At 38.5% G+C, this 22,227-nt stretch overlaps 1 protein-coding gene across 1 annotated transcript in view; it reads right to left on the bottom strand.

The window, feature by feature from the left end:
- The window catches only part of TLL2 (tolloid like 2), a 173,322-nt gene that overhangs the window by 74,769 nt on the left and 76,326 nt on the right, over window positions 1–22,227 (bottom strand). The window contains exons 3-7 of the mRNA XM_007478707.3: window positions 14,236–14,313; window positions 9,923–10,093; window positions 4,815–4,932; window positions 3,375–3,553; window positions 2,051–2,156 (exon numbers count right to left, since the gene is read on the bottom strand). Of these exons, the coding sequence (XP_007478769.2) occupies window positions 2,051–2,156; window positions 3,375–3,553; window positions 4,815–4,932; window positions 9,923–10,093; window positions 14,236–14,313 (652 nt within the window). The remainder of the gene's footprint in view (window positions 1–2,050; window positions 2,157–3,374; window positions 3,554–4,814; window positions 4,933–9,922; window positions 10,094–14,235; window positions 14,314–22,227) is intronic.

Raw genomic sequence — 22,227 nt, 5'->3', positions numbered from 1 at the left:
AAAATGTAAATTTGCTCCCACTCTGTGAAAAGTCCTTGGAAACAAAGTAGAATGATAAAGCAAAACCAACAAAACAGTGATCTCATCCCAAAGTGCAAACAATATTCTACATTACATCTGTGACACTTGCCCATATACACATCGACTTTCATTGTTTTTTAATTAACAAAAATCTATTTCCTCTCCCATTCCCCACCTCATTGGGAAAAAAGAAAAGAGAAAAATAAATTCCTTAAAAGAATGTACAATTAAGCAAGAAAAAATCCCTCATTGGCTGACTACAAATATGTATGCCTGAATGCATGTGTGTATGGATGGATGTCTCATTCTGCCTCCTAAGTCTATCGCTTTTTGGTCAGAAAGTGGATGGCATGTTTTATCATCTGCCTTCTGGGATCATGAAGAGATGTTATATTAGTCATAGTTTATAGCTTTCAAAGTTGATTGACATGCCATCATTGTTATCATATAAGTCATTCCCCTGGTTCTGCCCATTTTATTCATCAGTTTAAAAAAGTCTTCAAAATTGTCCATTTTTTATAATGTTCGTGTGAGAGTATAGAGCCTTCCCTAGGGCCCTCCTAGCACCTCTGAAAGTGATCTCTTCTTCCTCAAACTTTTTTTGTAACTCTTACTTTCTGTCTTAGTAACAACCCTAAAACAGAAGGGCAAAGACTAAGTAAGGCAAAGGGGGAGAGGGGAGTAAGGGACTTACCCAGGGCCACACAACTAGGAAGTATCTGATGCCAGATTTGAACCCAGGTCTTCACAACTTCAGGACTGGCATGCAATCTACTAAGCCCCCTAGCTGTGTTCCTCAAGATTTTTTTTAATAAGCACTTATCCAGACCTCTCTAAAGTACTTATCACATTCTACCTTGTATTACAGTTATTTGTGTCCCTGTTATAGTTCACTCCCCAACTCCCAAGACCACCACGTTGGCCATTCCTACCCCTGCCTAATAGAATCAATCAATCTATCTATCAACAAATGTTTATTAAGAACCTAGTATGTGCTGAGCACTGTACTAGGCACTGGGGATGCAATTACAAAGAAACCCTTCCTGACAAGGGCCTTATGTTCTAAAGGGGGCTAAGGGAAGAAATGCAATTTTTCAAGCATTTTTTTCTCTTACATAAATTCGAAGGAAAGGTGGGCATTGAAAACAAGAGCTGGGAGAAAGATTACTTTCTTCTTTTGGTTCCTTTAACTAGGGTGTAAGAAGTACTTAAACTTCTGCAGGCAAGGAAAACCCTGTAGCTCAAAATGACTAAAAGTCAGGGAAATGTGGGTTCTAGTCCCAATTCTGCTCTTGTGTGACCTTGGACAAGTCATATTACTCCCCTGGGCCTCAGTCTTATCATCTATAAAATAGGGATATTGAACTAGATGAATCAGAGAGTTATAATGGAGAGTGCTACTGGGTGTGGAGTCAGAAGTCCTAGTCCTGTGACCTAGACCAAACCATTTCCCCTCTCTCTGGACTGCTGTCTCTTCATCCATAAAATGAGGCGGCTGGCCTAGATGACCTCTAAGGTCCTATTAGCTTTAAATCTTTGATCCTATGGTCTTGACAGTCCCTCCCAAATGGCTCTGAAATCCTTTGAAATCTGAAACAAACCTAATTTCTCCAGAAGGGCTATTAACTGCTGCCCTGGTTAAAATCAAGGACACTCCTTCAAAGGCTTCCTCCCCCTCCCCTCCCCTTCCATCCTCTACCCTCCACCCCTACCCCCCCCCACTCACTCATTGGGAACTTTAAACAGAAGCTCTTGATAATTTTCATTTTCCGGTTTGCTAGTTGTGACATTAGGCGATGACGGAACAGTGGCTTTCACAATGGGGTTAAATCTTATTAGCAGACTCCTGATTAGATTATATTTCACTGTAAGCCAGAGGGTGCTGAGCATCAAGGACAGAGGCACCTGTACACTGTAGGATACCCACAGAGACCCCCCACCCCCACCCCTTGGGAAATCACTAAGAATCCTAACCCAGCCTGCCAGAGGCACAATAAAGAACTCAGCAGTCAGAACCTTAGCTTCCAACCTTGAGAACGTGTTCCGGGCATAATGCATGATACTGTCAAAGTCGTACGTCTCTCCCAGCGAATTCACCTCCCCAGCTTCCATTTTTAGGAAGTTGTACTCCTGACCTGAGACACAATGCACACCGTTAAGGTCCTTGGGAAAGCAAAGACATCATTAAAAGGGGGACAAAATTGGGCAAAAAAAAATCTTTCTGGTGCACAGTAAGCCTACACCATACACTCAAGTTGTGTGTGTGTGTGTTTAAATAAGTCTGAGATTTTCAACTGGAAAGAAAACCATAGATTCTTCCATCTTGCTCCTCTCTAACCTCTCAAGATCACTCTAAATTCTTCAACTTAAAAGCGATGAAACTGGTTGAGTTTAATTAGCTTGGTCTAAATAGCCACTAAAGGAAAAGGCATCAGTCATATAAATGGAAGAACAAGGGAATAATCCATGAAAGGATAAATCTAGCTCCTGGAGAATTACAAAGATGCTGAACAGAAGCTTTTTTCATAGGTATCCATAAGACATTATATATTATATTCTCTCTCTACATATATACTATCATTGTATTCAATATATATGATATATATATTTCTTTGAATATCACACATTCAAAAAAACATTTCCCAAAAGACAAATTTAAGTTGATTTGCTATATTTCTTCATGATTTAGATGTACAAGTCTCTCTGCCTTGACCACCCAGATAAAAGCCTCTTGGAAATATTTACTCTATTCCTACTTTATAGACACTACAATTGCCTGTACAGGAGTTTTAGCTAAAAGGTAGCCTAGCAAAGTAGCATACAAGTCTTGCAGCAGAATAATTTGGGTTCAAATTGGCTCCTAATATGCAGTGGCTGTTTGACTCTGATAGGATAGTTTTATCTTTCATTGTTCAAGGCAAATCTAAAACTATAACTTGCAGAACATTTATTAAACTTCATTCATGGAAGTAATTCCCTCATCTAGGGATCTCTCCAGGATGAAATCACAGGTCTGGACCCAGAAAAAGAGCAACTTTGCTACATAGCTGATTCTTATAGATACATTCTCTAAATCAGAAGATATGATCATCATGAAGGAAAATAAACAGATCCATTGTATAGGATCCAAACTTGGAAATTTAGCTATAATTAATAAGAAGACATGAATCCATCCTATAGGATACTGGAAATAAAGAGAGAAGTATTCTCTCTTTCCCTACTGCATGTTTCACTACCATTATATTGAATGACTTCCAGAATGAGGGTCACTTTATTATCTCCTGCTTCAATTTCTTGAGTAATATTGGTAGGTCCTACCTATCAGATGGTGCTTGAAAGCAGGGTTACCTTACCTTGCTGGATATTTTCTCTGATGATAGTTACATGCTGGTCTCGGTCAGGCCGAGTATGTTCATGCCAGAACCCAACCACATGGCCAAGTTCATGAGCCACAATACCAAACTTATCACAATTCTTCCCAATGGATATGGCCTGGGGACCTCCACCTCGGCGCCCAACATAGGAACAACATCTGCAATGATCAGGAAAAAAATAACAGTTCAGGGAGAAAGTGAGAAGGTACAAGTTCTAAGAAGAGTACTTAGAGATATCGAGAAGGGAGAAGGCATAGGTGAAAAGGAATTACTGATAATGATTCCATTTTAGAACAAAGAATCACCACCTTTCCTCATCCCATTGTTGTGCCTAATGGACACAGCTCCTTTATTCAACTGAAATGTCCAGCACCAACACTGGACATATCAGAATTCATCTAATATTTGACAAAAACAATAAGAAAATATTACTTTCTGGCTAACAGAAATATATATACACATATAATATTTTAAATATATTTATTTATATATATAAACAAATATATAATTATATAAATTTATATATAAATAAAATTAAAATATATAAATATAATATTACATACAATATGAATATGTAGTATATAATTAATACATTTACACACACATAAATACTTATAATATCCCCTTATATTCATAAGCTGCCCTTTCAATTTGAGAACCTAGTAGTAGATGTGGCATTTCTGGAGCTGAACAGGCTCCAAACCCAAGAGTTAGAATGTTGAAGGGATGCTAGACTGTGTTGGGTTTTTTGGGGGGGGGGACCAGGGAGAGTACAGAGGTGTGGAGCCTGGGGTAGTGAACCATTTATCTAAGAATATAAGAGAAGAGAAATGAGCATTCCAAGGCTCCAACCTATCTACAGTCTCTCTATTTGTTTTGGTGTCTTCATTCCTTCTTTCAAACCTGTGTGTCTTTCTTCACTGTCTAATGAGATGAGAACCATCCCACCAAAACAATTCTTCCCTTTCACTCCCCAAATATATACATACCCAAAATGCCTAGGCAGCAGGCAGAGATGGAGTTCTCATTTGTCACTTTTGGCATGGGCAGGAAAGATTGAATGCCTAACGCATTCATTATATCATTCTCCAGGCGAGCCAGCATTCAACTCATCCCTCAGTGGATGATCTGAACTATTGGGTTACTCCTTGTATTGGATCATAGAATCTTAGAATGTTCAGGTGTTTCAGAACAAAGAAATTGTTCTTTGTAGAGATCAGAAATCTAGAATTCTGTATTTAATTCTGAGTGGCACATTTTAAGAAAGATATTGACAAGTGGGAATATGCCTAGAGAAGGGGGATGGTAAACTTTCATAAACCACAGTTGTCTTAAATTTGATCCAATTAAAAAAAATTTAAGTGACTTGATTCATCTATAATCAAAAAGCAACTAGATTTCTTCTTTTCTCTTACTTACCCACATGTTCTGTAACTGAACACAATGAAACTTTCCTCATCTGTTCTCTCAATAAAGGTCACACAGGTGTGTTTCTCCCAGTGTCTCATGGCCTGTTTAAAAATGGCCCGCTGGCTCCCTAAAACAATAATGAGAACCACAGTACTCATTCATTTGTTACCTTGTTCACATCTGTCTCTGGTTCATTCTAATTTATTCCACAGCTGCACAAATATAACTTTGCCTAACATGATTCTTAAGCTCATTTCCCAAGGAGCTGCCATATAAGTATTATTGGCCCATAAAAGGCAACATGCTTTGCTCAGAATTAAACACGACTCCATTAGATTGTAAACTACTTGAAGACAGGGACTATCTGTTTTCTCTTTTTGTTTCCCCACCATTAGCATAGTGCTCAGCACACAGTAGGCACTTAATAAATATTTATTGATTGATTGACTTTTCTGAATTTACAAACCTATAAATAAGGGTTTTGTGGATTAAATATAGCCATATACTTACCCAGACAGAATGAATTTCAGAGCTGGAAGAGACTTCAGTCATCATCTAGTCTAATCACTCATTTTATGGACAAGGAAATGGGCTCAAAGAGGCTTTAGTAATTAGCCTGAGGTTATACCAGTAGTAAATGGAAGCACCAGGACTTTAATGAAAATGATGAGGGGAAAGGGGTTTTCAAAGAGGTTTATAATGTTACAACTCCCACAGATAATAAAAATGCTAGAAATTCCAACAGATCTTTTCATATTTTATTCCAACATGCAAAACTGTACCTTGGAATTATGGTACCTGAGACAAATTAATTTGATGGGAAAGCACAGAAACAGAGTCTAAAATACTCCCAAGGTTAGTATGAACTGCCTGGACCCTAATCCTGGGCAGCCCAGGTGGTACATGTTCCGAGGGCTACATGCTTGTATGCCAGCTGCCCAGAGCATCATACTAGTGCAGTAATTGGGGAAAGGGTGCCAGGAGAGGGCAGGCAACTGAACCCTTGGGGTCATGTGCTGGGGCTCACTCTCTCTTAGTGGTAGTTCATTCTGGGAAGAGGTAGCATGTCACCCATCCAATACTGGCACCACGGGAAAGGGGCAACTATATCCCTATTTTACTGGGACTTGTGTGTTTTAAAAAAATATTGTGGTCAGGGGACTTCATTTCCCAGCATTCTTTACTCTTCCCAGGGGCCACTTGCCTTGCACCCCTGTGTTGCGCCCTAGCTGAGTTTGTTTATAAATTTTGCTGAAACCCATGCTGGGGGAGCTTTTGGGCTCTTGCTTTAACTCAAGCGTGACAGGTGTGGATCTCTGGCTATTTGCTCTGCTCACTTGACTGAGGGAACCCCTTTAACTCTCACTTTGTTGTTATTAAATCCTACAAATTTAAATACTTGGAATATCCATTCATTTTTAGTCTTACAGACTCTTAGACAAAACTCGGTATTAAAAGTTCAGAAAGTTACCTGGGTTCTCCTCCCCAATTTATACAAAAGTATAATGTAATTTTCTTTGGGTACCTTAAGGGAAATCCTAAGAGTCGTGGGAGCTCTGGCTACCCTACTAGCATAAAAATCAATAACAGTTTTATTCCTGGTTTCTTTGCTTTTTCCAAGGACTCTAGATCTGAAAAGGCATGAAAGTCCCAAATAAAAGACTATGTTCACATCGTCTCTAAATCTGGCTTCTTGGGCTCTTAAGTTTATGCATTTAGGTTCCTTCCAGCAAATATGGAAAAATATTTGGTACAAGAATTTTGCAAAGAGGAGCAATTACAACACTGTTAAAGAGATATCTCAACACCTAAAGAAGCCTTGCTTGTTTTAACTGATGTCAATATGAAGGCATAAGAAAATGAATAGGAACTATTTGGGGGTGCAAAAGAAGGAAAGCAGGTGACTAGAGCTGTCAATTCAGCAAGATGGCATGGAGTGCTGAATAAAGAGCTAGACTTGGAAGATAGAGGTGCAAATCTTGTCCCTGATACTTGTTAGCTGAGTGATTAAAGTAAGTCATTTCGTATTTCTGAGCCTTAGTTTCCTCATTTGAAAAATAGGAGTATTAAGGGCAACTAGATAGCTCAGTAGAGTGAGAGCCTAGCCTAGAGAAAGAGGTCCTGGGTTCAAATCTGGTCTCAGATACTTCCTATTTGTGTGACCCTGGACAAGCAATTACCCTGGCCCTTATCACTCTTCTGCCTTGGAACCAATACACAATGTGGATTCTAAGATGGAAGGTAAGTTTAAAAAAAAGAAAGAGAAAAATTGGAATATTGATACATACAGTAGCTACCTCACAGCATTACCATCATATCAAATCATGTTATATAATGATATATTACATAAATATTTCAATTTAATGACATATGTTATAATAATGATATATTTTATCATAGAATATGTTGTGATGCTAATATATGAATGATATGATTCTATGTGAACCAAAGACATCTCAAACGCCAGGCCATTTTGCAAACCAAGTGTAAATGCTAGTTTTTACTGACATTATTATTCAATAATGAAAATTGGGACTCACAGACAGATCTTCAATTTATTGGCAAAAAAAGAATTTCCAGAACAAACTTTAGTTCTATCTCATTTATTTGTTTTCTTGCAACTTGGGGAGGGCACTGACCTAAATAAGTGACACCAAGAAGCCATTAAAATACAAAATACTCTCAAACACCATATGTGTGAATGGGTTAAGAGCCATGATGACACGGCACTTCCTGGGACAGGAAAGAACTCCAGATGCTAAAACGACACAGTTAAAACACAAAACCAGGGCCTTGCAACAAAACTCTTTTTATGTCACTCTCAGGAGGGTTCCAAATAACCCCCTCAGGTCCCTACCAATTCTAAGTTTCAATGAGAGTGGTGAGAACATGGGTTAGTGGGAAAAGCAATTTAGTGGCGAGTGAGATAGCTCTGAAATCAAGAGACCAGAGTCTGAGCCCTGGCTTTACCATTCATTAGCCATGAGACCACAAAGGATTCCTTTATGCTCTCTGAGCCTTGGTTTCCTCATCTGTAAAGTGGGAATAATCATACTGGGAAGACTGAATGTATTACTGAAAGTAATACTGAACATAATACTGCAAGTAAGACTAAATAGAATTCTGAAAGTAAAACAAAGCCATTCTGTAAACCTTGAAGTTCTAGACATATGTGAGTGGTGATGAGGAGGATGGCAATGATGATAAAGATGGATAATCTAATTTCCTAAAATGTCCCAAGGGTGTGCCATTTTATCAATAAAGCAAACTGGAAGAGTGAGCAGGTTCACTAGTCTCATTTAATAGAAGGGGAAATAGTGTGTACAGAATCATAGAATAATGGACCTGCATGGAGTCTTGGAGATCATCTAGTCCAATCCCTTCATTTTGAAGTTGAAGAATCTAAGAGAAAGGGAGTGCATAGTGGAAAAGCCACTGGACTTGGGGGCAAAAGACCCAAGTTCAAATCCTCTCTCTATTATTTACTACATGTGACTCTGGACAAATCACCAGTTTCCTCATTTGAAAAAAATGAGTGGGGCTTGGATTACATGGTCTCTAAGCACCTTGCCCCTTTCTAGTTCTAGATCTGTAATTCAATGGATTGCCTTTGATATCATTTGTTCTTTTAGTTATTCAATAATATTAGATTTTAAGCTCCTTGATGAAAAGATTGTTTTCTGACTTTTTTTTATCCCTAGTACTTAGCTTAGTGCCTGGCATATAGTAGGTGTTTAATAAATATTTATTGAATTCAATGTCTATGCTGTGGAATCAAGGCACATTTTGAAATAGGAAAACCTTTCAAAGGCTGAAATGATAGACACAAAACACAGTTTTCAGAATAATTAATCTTAAGAATTAGAAGAAGCAATGATCTATGTCTTTAAATGAATAATGCTTGGAAATGATCAAATAAAATATATTAAAAAAAAAGAATTAGAAGAAGCCTCAGAGGTTGTTCTAGTCCAATTTATATTTGACCAAGAGTCTCTTTTAAAATATCCTCCCACAGAAAAGAAACACAGAAGAAAAACGACTGCTTGATCATATTGGTTGATGGGGATATGACTGGGGAGATGTAGACTCTAAATGATCACTCTAGTGCAAATATTAATAATATGGAAATGGGTCTTGTTCAATGACACATTAAACCCAGTGGAATTGCATGTCAGATACGGGAGGGCATGGGGGGAAAGGGGAGGGAAAGAACATGTCTTGTAACCATGGAAAAATGTTCTAAATTATCTAATTAAATAATTTTTTTAAAAATAAAAAATAAAATAAAATATCCTTCCACAGTGGTCATCCATCCTTTGTGGGAAAACTTCTAGCAAGGAAAAGTCTATTACTTAAGCAGCTGGTCCCACTCTGGGAATGTGAGAAATGTTTCCTTTATAGGAAGTGTAAATGTAAGTAGCCTAATTAGTTAGCCTTTAATTACAACCTTTGGTGGACTTAGAGACAGGAGGTCCAGAGTTGAAATTCTGCCTCAGGAACTTACTAGCTATATAGAACTGCAGCTGAAAAGAAGGTTAGAGACAGCTTGGGACCACCGTGGATAGAGAGCTAGACCTGGATGTAGGAAGATCTGAGTTCAAATCCTTACAACTATCCTATGAGATGGGCACTATTATTACTCATATCTTTCAGAGGAATAAAGCGCAACATAGAGAAGTTAAGAGATTTGACCAGAGACACACAGCTAGTAAGAGTTTGAGGCAGAATCTGAACTCGTCTTTCTAATACCAAGTCCAATATTCTAGCCTCTTGGAAAGACTAAATTTCAGTTAGAGATGAGTGAAAATAAGGGTGTCATTTTCTTTTCTGCATCCAAGTTCTTAGGTTCCCTGACATCTGCCCATGGATCCCTTGGGAGTTATGGCACACTGCCCTACATTGTGGATGTCAGAAAACCCTTCGTTCATTTTTGTTTTTTGTTTTTTGTTTCTAGATTTGTGAACCAAACATGAATTTATTTACTTAACAGCAAAGTCTGGGTTGGTATATGAAATTGTAGTCATGGCGTCTGGAGAGACATCCTCAGCTCCTAATTACCTGGGTCAGTCTAAGCTACAATCCCAGCACTGGTGCAGTCTCTTCTTGCAACAACTGACCTGTGAAATTTCCTCCAATGACATAAGGAATCACCCCTCCAGGCCATATCCTCTCAGTCCTTGAAGTCGTTGCCCTTCGGACTCGGGGTGATGACTCCACAGGTGTAGCAGGAGAAGCCTTTGGTCCTTTTTTCTTGGGTCTCCATGGAAGCATGGAGTTCTGCCTGCCACCTGCAAGACAGTCTCATCATTCCAGTGGTAGGTAAAGACAGCAGCTGTACCACTACCATGAAAGGGACTGGAGTGTTTCGCTATCCCCAGCTCTGGGAAAGACCAGCAACTGCCTCCATGACTCCCTAATGGATGTTCACAGTAGACATAGTCGCTTCAACTCTTGAGTCTTGTTTTAATCTTCTCATAAACAAGCTAAAGTCCAGATTAACCCACAGGACTTCTAAGAAAATAATGTGAGTACACCCATAGCTGGTCCCCTTTGCCTACAAAACACCAAAAATGATTCCGCTTTCTGAAATACTGAGCCGGTGATAAAAAGGAAATATCTAAATTTGAACATTCAAATAGTTCTAATCAGGTCTGAGAAGAAGCCCTTTTGATAGCATTAGAGATAGTGAAGTTTTTAATATTTAGAACTGGGTTATTCAATAATCCATGATGTTGGGGTTCCTGGCAGGACTGGGGCTAAAGTGAGGAAAACTGAGTTTTTAGTTGATTTTTCACATTACATGCAATAATTTCCCACTTATTTCTGGGTCACTTTCTTCACTAGAAAATTAGGGGGGGGGGATCCTTCTATAGGACAAATAATGTCTACAATACTTCCTCTGTTTCTTGGGTAAAAGTCCCAAATAGAAATGTAATAGCAAGTCACAGAGACAATTTTATACCATCTAGCCAATGTGGGAAAATCTAAAGTCTAACTGGGGAAAGATAAGGGGTATAATTTGCAGTGATTGGTTAGTGAACGACAGCTTCCCACTCGACCAGTGAGAAATTTAATTTCCTGAGGACTTAGCACAGGAAGCATTTGCAGATTAAAAATATGTCTAAACAGATGTTCTGCTTAGGCTAGGAAAAGATCCTAATGCAAATGTCATTATTGGATTTTCCTGGATTACTGTTATCTCGAAAATCGGAATCCAGTGTAATTTTATTTATTATCTCAGAATGCTCTGCATTCGGATTGGCACTTAAAGGACTTAGGCAAAAAGAAACCAATCCAGTTCACCAATTGGACCCCGGACTCAAACGTATTCCAACAGATATGACTCCTGAGGTAGACCCCAATAAACCCTGCCACACGACAGCTGCCATCGTAAGTCAACATTTCATTTCCAGTCTCAGCCCCAGGGGGGCCCTAAATGGTACTGTGGTCTGGTCTCAGCTTTTCCCAGGTGAGGTCCTGAGTCTTATATTTGGGGAATGTCTTTGCTGGTGAGAAATAAATACACCAGAAGTCCAGCCATCTGGATAAACCATTACAAACTCAAGAGGGGAAATCTCACAAATGCTTTGGCCAAATTCCTGTCTCCACAGCATGTGTGGAATGGTTCTGCTATAAAAGGTGAGCTTCAGGGGAATTGGTTAGGAAACAACTCTTTTTCAAAGGCATGAGCAGGCAAAGTTTAGTCAAAAGCTCAAATGGTATACCACTAATGGCCCCCCCAAATGTCAGCTTCTTCCAGTAAGGTTGAAGGGCAAGTGAGGCTTTGCTCCCTTTCTACCATGTTCCATCTCTTCAATGTAGGCTCATTTCTATTACGTGGCTAAACACTGGGAGTTCTTAGAAAGAATTTCCTTTAAAACTACAGAGTGCATTCTTCTTATTAATATGATTATGGAAATCAGATGCTATCAAAATAGTCACAGCTTCATTTGGGAGGCTGTTTACACACTCCATTTCATTAATCCAATTATAAACTCAAAAATGCATGCTGAGCTCTGAACTCCACGCAAGAGGGATTCCTCTAACTGCCAGGTGCCTCTCAGAGGAAGGGAGCGCTTCTTATGGCTCCCCCAGAAAGCTGGGACCAGCAAAGCACCACAGTCAGGGCTGACAGGAGCTGAATAATAGATGGAAATAAACCCACAGCTGAGCAAGGGCAAGATGAATCCAGGAGGCTCAGATCCTTTCTCCTACTTGTGAGGTCTCTTCTTTATGAGGGCGGTAGAAGGGGATCACTGTTGTGATTAAAGGGGAATGTCTGAGTGACACACAACTTGTCTTTCCTTTAATTCAAATAAAACAGAATCGTCCCAGTCTGCTGGCCCAGAGAGCAGGGGGAGGGAGATGCTGCCCTAGCCCATTCCACTTTCTCTTTGACCTCTGGGTCCTCTCTCTTTACTTGTAGCAAGTATACTGGACACTTGAGAGACCTAAATGTTCGGGATGGATGAAACTGTCTTTGTGTTTGTGGTCTTCTTCTATAAGGCAATCTTTACTTTTCGGTTTATATTTCCAGGGCTTTGCACACAGAAAGCACTTAGTGGATACTTGCTTATTTAGATATCACAGATATTTCCCTGGTCCTTTGCCTATCCTTTTTGACTGAACCAATGTCCCTTGGTGCATGCTTGAATCCAAAAAGAAAGAGCTATAAAGTGGGAGAAGTGTCATCTCTCACTTTCAAAGGTCTAAGTCCTGCTGCTCTGGTCTAATCTTGATTTGGGTAATCAGGTATAACTACACTAAATGCAGGGGTTTTAGAAGGCTGCAGCAGACTTCTGTTCTTCCAGTTGCCATTAATGGTTTGGCTCTGCAGCTGTTTGAACAGCTGTCATCTCTCTGTGTAGAGGTGGACAACTTGCTTTCAGCACCAAGTGACACAATTCCGTAATGTACTAGTATAATGTATACACGGATTAGATCATAATATGTGAATGTGGAACAGAAAGGAAAAGTCATTTAGAGATAGTCCTGCCTTTTACTATAATGCATTCCAGAAAATGGTTTAAGAAAGCAGAATGGTTAATAATAAAAAACAATAATATCCGCAATAATGATCTTTTTGCCCCCATGCTTACAATTACCCACAATTACCACAGGATCGATGGTAGTCATCAGGTTAGAAGGCAAAATGTTCAATACATTTATACAAATCTAGAAAAAAACTGGTTATTTTGATCCAGGTGATGAAAACTGAAAGGAAATTTTGAAAAAATAGATATCTAGGAAAAGTAGAAGGTGCTACCACTATAAAAATTTGTTATGTTATTTTTAAATTTAATATTTAAATTTTTTAAATTTGGTTATATTGCTGAAGCATTACATTGGAAAATTTATATAAGAGTCTGGGAAGAGGAGGTGCTAATCCTTTAAAATGGAATTAAGAATCTACTCCCTTTCTTCTGAACAGAATAGAAGCTCGTTTAGGGTAGAGACTATTTGCATTCTTGTATCCCTGTCTCCTAGCATAATATCTTATACAAGGTAGTCATTTAATAAACATTTGTTGAATTGGACTGAATCTAACTGAATCAGATGCCTCTTGGGTTTGGAGAACTAGCATTTCTTTTCATTATTATTCTTTTTCTGATAGGAAGAATTTCTTGTGAGAATTATGTGCCGTGCCATTGAGGCTGAATTTCCTTCCAGGAGAGTAGCTAAGTAGGCTTTATCACATTATTCAAGAATGCAATAGATGGGAAATAGACAGGAAAGGGTTTCTAAAAAGAGATAGCCCTTCTCTGAACACCATTTCTTGCGGTGGGATGCTATTGGCTATTAATATCCTTTTCTCTCCTTTCTCACACCAATACTAGGGAAGGTGAAAGGGGCTTACATTATTTTATATAAGGCTTTAGCCACTGACAAATAGAAAATGAATTTGTTTTGACATTGTGTAAGCATATCACCATGGATCAGAGGCTATTAACTTGGAGTCCATGAACCATGAAGAGATTTCTAGCCCCTGAGCTGAGCTTTGAAGAAAACTAGGAATTCTTTCAGGCAAGGGTAAGAAGGGAATGCATCCTAGCAGCCACTTGGACAAAGATACAGAAATGGAAAAGAAAGTCTATCTTATTTATATGAACACCCTTAGACCAAAACTACCGTGTTCATGTGTTATCACTACCCATACCTCCTATGTTGTCAGTGCCACCTCTCTAGGCGGGGTACTATGTGGTTTTTCATGAAACTGAGGATGCTGATTTCTTTAAGTGGCCCAGAGTGGCATCCCCAATCCATGAATTAACAGATTCACTTTGCCTTTTTCTGGCTGCCTGGCTTAGCCAAACTCGAACCAACAAAATTCCCTGTTTCTAGGATCCTGTGGTTCTCAAACAGATTGTTTTTCAGTTGATAAAATAGTAAATAAAAGATACCCAAAGGTCTGGGTGGGGTACCACATTACCCTTTTTAACTTTCTTGGTATTATGATTGGAAGTTGTGGCATTCAGCCCGATTTCATGAAGCTGTTCTCCAAGGCCACCTGAAAAGAAAGCAGAAAACAAAGGAAAAAAGAATATCTATGAGCACCAAAATGATTTTCAATGACATCAAAGTATTATAAAACAAAAATTACTAGTTGGTAATGATCATAAGTTCCACTATGCCTATAAAGATCTATCCATGGTCTCTAGACTTAAGTCTTTCCACTCAATCCTGTTTTTTCGGGTAAGGGTTGGCTTAGGGATTTCCACTATGAATTAGCCTAAGTTCTTGTGTTTTCCAGTATGCATTGACTTTGGTGCCTATCTTTTCACTGGTATTCCTTCTAAAATTCTATTATTTTATCTAGGAGAATTGTATATTTGAAGGATTAAGAAGGAAAAACTCCTAAGTGATGAAGGTGAAGAGTGATCCTTGCTTAGAGTTAATAAGGCAGGGTGCAAATTGGGAAGGAAGAAAGATTAATCAAAGACCTAGGCTAATCTAGAAATAAAGGAGGTTATCTTGAACAAGTTAGAAGAACACAGGAAAGTTTACCTGGCAGACTTATAGATAAGAGAAAATTTTATGGCCAAACAAGACATAGAGAACATTACAAAAATGAAAGGGATAATTTTGATTATATTAAATGAAGAAGTTTCTATATAAACAAAATCAATGAAACCAAGATTAAAAGGAAAACAACAAATGAAGGGAAAAATTTTATAGCAAGTATTTCTGACAAAGACTTTATTTTTCAACTATATAAAGGAGTCAAATGATAAATGGTCAAAGGATATGAACAGGCAGTTCTCAGATGAAAAAGTTAAAACTGTATATAGTCGCATGAAAAAAATCTCCAAATCACTATTGATTAGAGAAATACAAATTAAAACAACTCTGAGATACTGACTTACACCTATCAGAATGACTAATATGACAAAAAAAGGGAAATGGTAAATATTGTGGAGATGTGGGAAAATTGAAATTATCCACATTTACAAAGAAAAAACTCAGAAAAGCTAAAAGATTTATCCAGTGGCTTAGATGAATGCAGAGATTACTTGTCCATTAAATTTGTAGATAAACTAAAAGTAGGAAGGATAACTAACAGTGGATGATAGTATCAGGATCCAAAGAAATTGTGATGGGCTAGAGCCCTGAGAAACACTAATAAGATGAAAAATGTTATTAATAAGTGTAAAGTGTTATACTTGGTTACAAAAAATAAATGCTGGAAGTACAAAATTGGGGAAGTATCACGATATAGCAGTTTTCTGAAGATCTGGAGATTTTAGTGATCAGAAAGTTGAACATCAGTTACTAGTATTAAGACTAAAAAAGCAAATGTGATCTTAAGTTTCATTAAGGGTAGTCTATATTTATAGACTACCCTTTATATATATAATATATATATATATATATATAGTATCTAAGACTAGGGATTAATCTTAGCTAGAACTGCATTCATTTCTGGGCACCACATTTTAGCATAAGCTACAGCTTAGAACAGAGCTTTTGAGTTTAAATGGACCAGGGTATCTTGAAGACATATCACAAATTCTTCTCTCCTTGACTTATTTCCCCATGAAAGACTTTTCCCAGGAATATAACTCTAGTTTATGTCTACATATCTACAGAAATGGTGAAAAGGGATTTTCAGATTCTCTGCAAGCACTCCGACTAACACTACATCAAATATAGGACAGATTTTTTTTAAACCTGCTCTTACCTCCCAAAAAGCCAAAGTTAGAACTCACATCTGAACCACAGATTGTCACAAGAACTCTCTTACCCACTTTGGTAAGCCCCCACCTTCTGCTGAGACCCATACTGCCTTCTAAATGTATAATACTATAGGGTTGAGTTCCCCAGCCCTCAAAACACACCAGGAGAAAACACTGAAGGTTTCTAGAGATTCAAGCAACTCATTCTTCCAGTAAAACCAAGAAACTAAACAGACCTCTGGAATTATAGAACCATCCTGGCTGGAGCCTGTTTATTTTACCCAGCTCATCTTACTGGTGAAGGACAAGAAATGGGTTTGATCATTTATAGCATGACCTTGTACCTAGAGGCACCCTCTCTCTGGCTCCTGTTTGGTCTAAATAGAGCTATAATTAGCAATTTTTACACTCAGGGCCCCAAATATGCCCTCTGATCAACTTTTTGAAAGAACAATTCCGTTCAGCAGTAGGAGAGGGGAACAGAGAAAGAAGAGATCACCTGGGGTACCGATGTATGCTATCAGAGAGTGTAACTTTAATTATTTTTGCTAACCAGTTGCTAAATTCAATTGTTTCTAAGTGCTGAAGAACAATAAACGCTGTTAGCAAACTAAATGTCAGCACTGTGGGACAAAGCTCTGTTTACCCTACCCTAGGAACTTCCCTTGAGAAAAACTGATCCAGAAACTCAACATTGTCCAGGAATTGTTCTGGTTCAGGAATTCCTGTACTCATATAGGAATCCCTTCCTCCCTCTATCCAACACTATCATTCTATTGCTTCTCACATTCTTTTTTTTTTTTTAACCCTTACCTTCCATCTTAGAATCAACACTGTATATTGGTTCTAAGGGAAAAGAGTGGTAAGGGCTAGGCAATGGGGAGTCAAGTGACTTGCCCAGGGTCACAAAACTAGGAAGTGTCTGAGGCCAGATTTGAACCTAGGACCTCCCAGATCTAGGCTGGCTCTCAATCCATTGAACCACCCAGCTGCCCCCTGCTTCTCACATTCTTGCAAATTATCCCAGATCTTCTTAGCTACTTTGCTGTCTAGTCTCATGGTCCCCTAAAGGGGTTTCAATTATAGGAAGACTTCTTGTTCAGGGACCTTAGTTTGTGTCACTATATAAAGATGTTCTCTTCTTTGGTTTTCCAATCTGTTCTCAATCTCCTTTCAGAGGCATGGTCCAAGAGTAAAGCCTAGATGTCCTCATATCAGGCACAAAACAATTTCTTAAAATGGAACCAATAGTCCATTGAGTATCCAGGGCAAGGAGAGTTAAAACTCCATCAAAGAGATATCATCAATACCAGAAGGTCTCCAATGAAAGCGTTAATCCCTTACATAAGGAGATAACTTCTATGAACAAAGACTTCATCCTATAGTCTTGTTATCTTATTTATCACTGAGTTCATCTTAACCAGAATCTCCTGGTGCATACCCTCAACATTAGGAAGGACATTGATAAGTTGAAAGGCAACCAGTAGAATAGAGTGGTTTATCATCATGCAATATGCAAATCAGTCAAGGGAAATGGAGATATTTAGCCAGACATCATATGGACATCATAAGGACTTCAAGTATGTTACAAGAGAAGGGGACTAAACTGGCTTTACTTGGCCCCAGTGGAGCCTAGGAGCAATGGACAGAATTTATAGAGAGGCAAATTTAGACTTGAGCTAAGGATAAATCGCACAATAATCAGAGCTATCCATAAGAGAATAATAAGAACATAATAATAATAATAATAAGAGCATATCTATATCTGGAGGTAATGGGTTCTCTCTCTGGAGGCTTTTGAACCAAGTGATGATGTGAAGAAGAGTCTTTCTCAGATACGGGTTCATCTAGGAGAACTCTGAGTTCCCTTCCAATTTGGGCTAAAATCAAATCAAATAAAACATACAAAACAGAAGCAAAGTAAAATGAAAATACCAGGAAGCCAATTCCAGATCTAAATAAAGACTATAGTATGAGCAAGCCAAACAAACAGATTACAGGGTAGATTTGTTTTTTAAATGAAGACAACCTCTTGATCTGCTGTGTTAACAGATTTTCAATGGCTTATCCATAGTCACTCAGAAAATTAGTGGCAGAGGCTAGCTTGACCCCAGTCCTCCTGCCTACAAATCTAGTATTCTCTCTTCTGCTTGGGGACAGGTGATAAATGTTGAAATAATAAAATTGGGGCAGCATCATAATATAGCAGTTTTCCGAAGAAAATGTGGGGATTTTAGTGGTCAGAAAGATCAGAGGCCAAAAAGGCAAATGTGATCTTAAGTTTCACTAAGGGTAGAAGAGTATCTAAGATTAGGGACTGATCCTACCTAGGACTGCATTCAGTTCTGGGCACATTTTAGGATAACTGGAGCTTGGAACTGGTCGTATTAGTTTTTACTCTTAACCTGTTTCTCTGGCTCTCCATCTTTTCAGTCACTTGCTCTCATCTAACAAGTTCTACATCTCCCAATCTTTCTTTGTTACTACAAATCCCTGGTTAGGGATTTTCTTCAATTCAAGAGAGCTTTTCTATAGGAGATACATGAGGTCTTTGGTCTGACTTCTGAAAGAGACTTCAAGATCTTTTAGCCCAGGAATTCTTAAGCTGGGCTCTATTAACCTATTTTTGTTTTAAAATATTTTTATAACTATTTCAACATAATAGATTTCCTCATTAATACTAAATATTTTCCTTCATACATTTAAAAACATTTTTCTAAGAAGCTTTAGCAGACTGCCAGAGGGGGCTATGATATAAAAAATGGTGGGAAAAAGTTCTTGATTCTAGTTAGGTGAAAAAAATAAAGTGGTTCTTGCCCAAGGTCATGCAGAGTCAGGGCCACACACGTTGAAGAAATGATGGAATCTCCCTTGGAGTCAGGTACCCATCAAGTGGATTTTAAACGTGGAGGGTAGAAATCCTGAAGAGAAATATGTAAAGAATTTTTTAAAAGTGGACAATTCCTGCTCTATGTCTATTTGTAAAGAAAAGCATAATGTTTTAAATCATTCTCACGTAAATAGAGATTATGTTTTCTCAGTGTTTTTTTAAGGGATAGATAATAATACAGGTAATAAATAGCAAAGTCTGATTCAGAACCAGACTCCAAAGTTGGTGAGTGTTTTTTCCTCTAATTTATATGCCTCCTCCCTTATCCCAAAAACAATCGGGAATTTTGGGGTGCTAATATTGCGTTTGAAAGTAATTAGATGATTACACAAGTAAAATCTTTATTAGATTGATTACCACCACAGGGAAGGGGGAAGGGAGGAAGGGGAGTGAAATTCCTGTGAAATACTTGCTTAGGGCTGGGCATTTTTGTGACAGGCTAAATGAGTATCACAGAAAATCACAATCAAGATGATATGAAATCTTGGACAATCAGACAAGAAGAAGGGAGGGAGGACGAGAGAGGGAGAACTTGGAATTCAAATTTTTTAAAAATTTAAGATTACTTTTACATGTAACTAAGAAAATAATTAAAGATTATTTTTTTTAAGTGATAAATTCTTTGCCGCCTTCTCCTGAGAAGAAGTTGCTACTTCTATGGGGAACCTGATCCCATTCACCTAGTTAGCAAAAGAAACCAAGAGCCATCATTGAGCACAGGTCATAATGATTGCTTTAATCCTTTCCCAGACTTTAGAGAAATTCGGGTTTCCCAAAAACTGTGGGAATTTAAATCCAAAAGGCTCCACATGTTTATTGAGGACCTACTATGTAGGAGGTACTAAACTGGGCTCTCAGGAGACAAAGCTAGAAAGAAACAATGGGCACCATTCCCATCCTCCAGGACAACATCACCTATTTAGGGTGATAATGTTCACACATATGAATATGAAGCCTTGTTCAAATAACCAACAAATGCAAAGTGTTCCACATTCAGCATCCTACATGCCAGAGGTGCTTAATATATGTTAACAAACCAATAGCCTCCAAAACATTGGCCCAAATACTCTGGATGCAAAAAGCAAACTGAGAACCCCCCCAAAAATAATAAAACATGTTATTCCAAACCTCACTTTTAGATAAGCCTATAATCTCTTTTTCGACGATGACAAATATGTCAGGGATTCTGTGAAAGCTAGTAAGCTGAAAACATCCAGTTAGGAACAGATGAGCTGGGCAGTATCAAGTCCTGAGGGAGGTGGACTGTTGTGTTTGCTTCTACTTTGCCTGGTAAAATAAGCTGCCTGCCAACCCCAAAGCCCCTCCTGTCCTCCTTGCAGCTGCTGGGGTCTTCTCTGCCAGATTTCTGTACTCCATCCATGGACCCTCTGCCAGATTTCCATGCTCCATATATAGGTTTCCTTCCCACTTTCCCAATGCAATGCAGTCTAAGAGCTGTGTTATTGTTTTCTTTCAGGTTATATTAATAACAGATTCAGGGGTACAGGAACACAGCCCAGGCTGAGTAGTTCAAAGGAGGGATCAAGGACTCTCCCTATATTTAGTTGAGGTATTTAAGCCAGTTTTACACTGACTTCAATGTTGGTTGGACCAGCCCATTCTTTGGGAATTCAATAAGAAATGTGGGGAAGGAAGGGAAGTAGTTCAGAGGTTTGATGTATGGTATGGGTGGGGGGGAACACTGGTTCTGGGTTTAAAGAAATGGTGGAGGACTTCCCTGGACTTCATTTCTTCATCTGTAAAATGAGAGGGCTGGTATGGTTGGTCTCTGAAGTCCCTTCTGGCTCTAGATCTAGGATCCCATGATTCTATGGCTTGGCCAAGATTTGGGGGCTCTAAGAAATACACAGAAGCTTGACCATGGTTCAAAGTTCTCTCCTCCCTTTTGTGTCTTCATATGTAGCCCGAGCTGCTAAATCAGGCTGAAGATGGCCAGGAGCTTGTGTGGAATGCCTGGCCCCATATTGTTCTAGAGCCAAGATACCAAATCCATCTAAGAGATGATTGACATTACCTGCAGATTTAGCCCTACCTTCCAGACCTGAGTTTGATCATCTGAATAATTACTTAGAGGGGGAATGTTTCTAATGGACTAAATGAATGTCATGGAAAAGTATGATGGTATGAAATCTGTTAGACAATCAGAAAAGTTCCTTAGGGGAAATAACAGCCCCAAAGCTAGCCAATGGAGGTGAGATTCGAGCTTGTACTGGAAGGTCAGCAAGAAGTGGTGACAAGTTTGGATCTAATCACAGGCTAGGTCTTCTGTGTATTTGGTGAGGGAGAAGGGGAGCTGTTGTAGGTCTGAGGAATGGTGGCTCCTGCTAGCGTGGAGAAATAAAAGATCCGAGGAATATAGTCATACTGCCAGTGTAAGAAGAGGCAACATTAAGCTTTACTCCAGAGTTTCTGCATAGCAGTGAGTAATAGGGAAAGGCAAATAAAGGTTGCTCAATTCCATTCAACCAGCATTTTAATTTCTTTTTACAAATTGTATATCTGAGGCTACTGAGAATAAAATAATCAAACACAACATAATTACTTTCCTTAAAGACTTTACAATCTGGTAAGGGGAAGAGATCAACAAACTCTCTCTCTCTCTCTCTCTCTCTCTCTCTCTCTCTCTCTCTCTCTCTCATGCGCGTGCGCGCACACACACACACACACACACACACACACACACACAAGTGTGGGCATGGTCTATTTAACTTTCATCTTTGATTACCCAGCACCTAGCCCAATACCTGGCACATAGCAAGAGTTTAATAATTGGTTGATTAATCTGGCAATGCAAACTTTACTGAAAACTTCTCTGTTTTCTCTAACAATCTGACTCCTCCCAAGGTCAATAAGAATAAATTATGGCATAGACCATAAGCAAACAACTGTTAATTAAACATATATTTATTATTATGTATCAGGGCTGTCCTTTATGTTGGGGACACAAATGTAAAGAATAAAATGATCTCTCCTCTCAAGGAGCCCACAATCTAGAACTTAGAATAATAGAAATTAAGCTGAAATACATGTCAAATGTTCAAAAAAGATGATTCACACATCAAAGGCAATGGAAAGTACTCTTTTACAACAGGCAAAAGAAAATTAATATGACCTTCACTGATTTCATCTCTTCACTGACATAGTCACCTTTAAGATTTGCTTTGCTGAGAAAATCATCAACTAATAAGCACCTTCTGAGTCTGATTCTCTCAAAAAATCATTATCTTCATCACTATCACCATCATCATCATCACCATCATCATGCAAAGAAACAGTGGATACAGTGCAAAAAACATCACTGCAGGGTATAAATATTAAGAATCTATTAAATATATAG

The sequence above is a fragment of the Monodelphis domestica genome, chromosome 1, assembly GCF_027887165.1.
Source record: "Monodelphis domestica isolate mMonDom1 chromosome 1, mMonDom1.pri, whole genome shotgun sequence".
Classification (NCBI taxonomy): Eukaryota; Metazoa; Chordata; class Mammalia; order Didelphimorphia; family Didelphidae; genus Monodelphis; species Monodelphis domestica.
The sequence above is the reverse complement of the archived record's forward strand: the minus strand, read 5'-3'. Positions and strand labels throughout refer to the sequence as shown.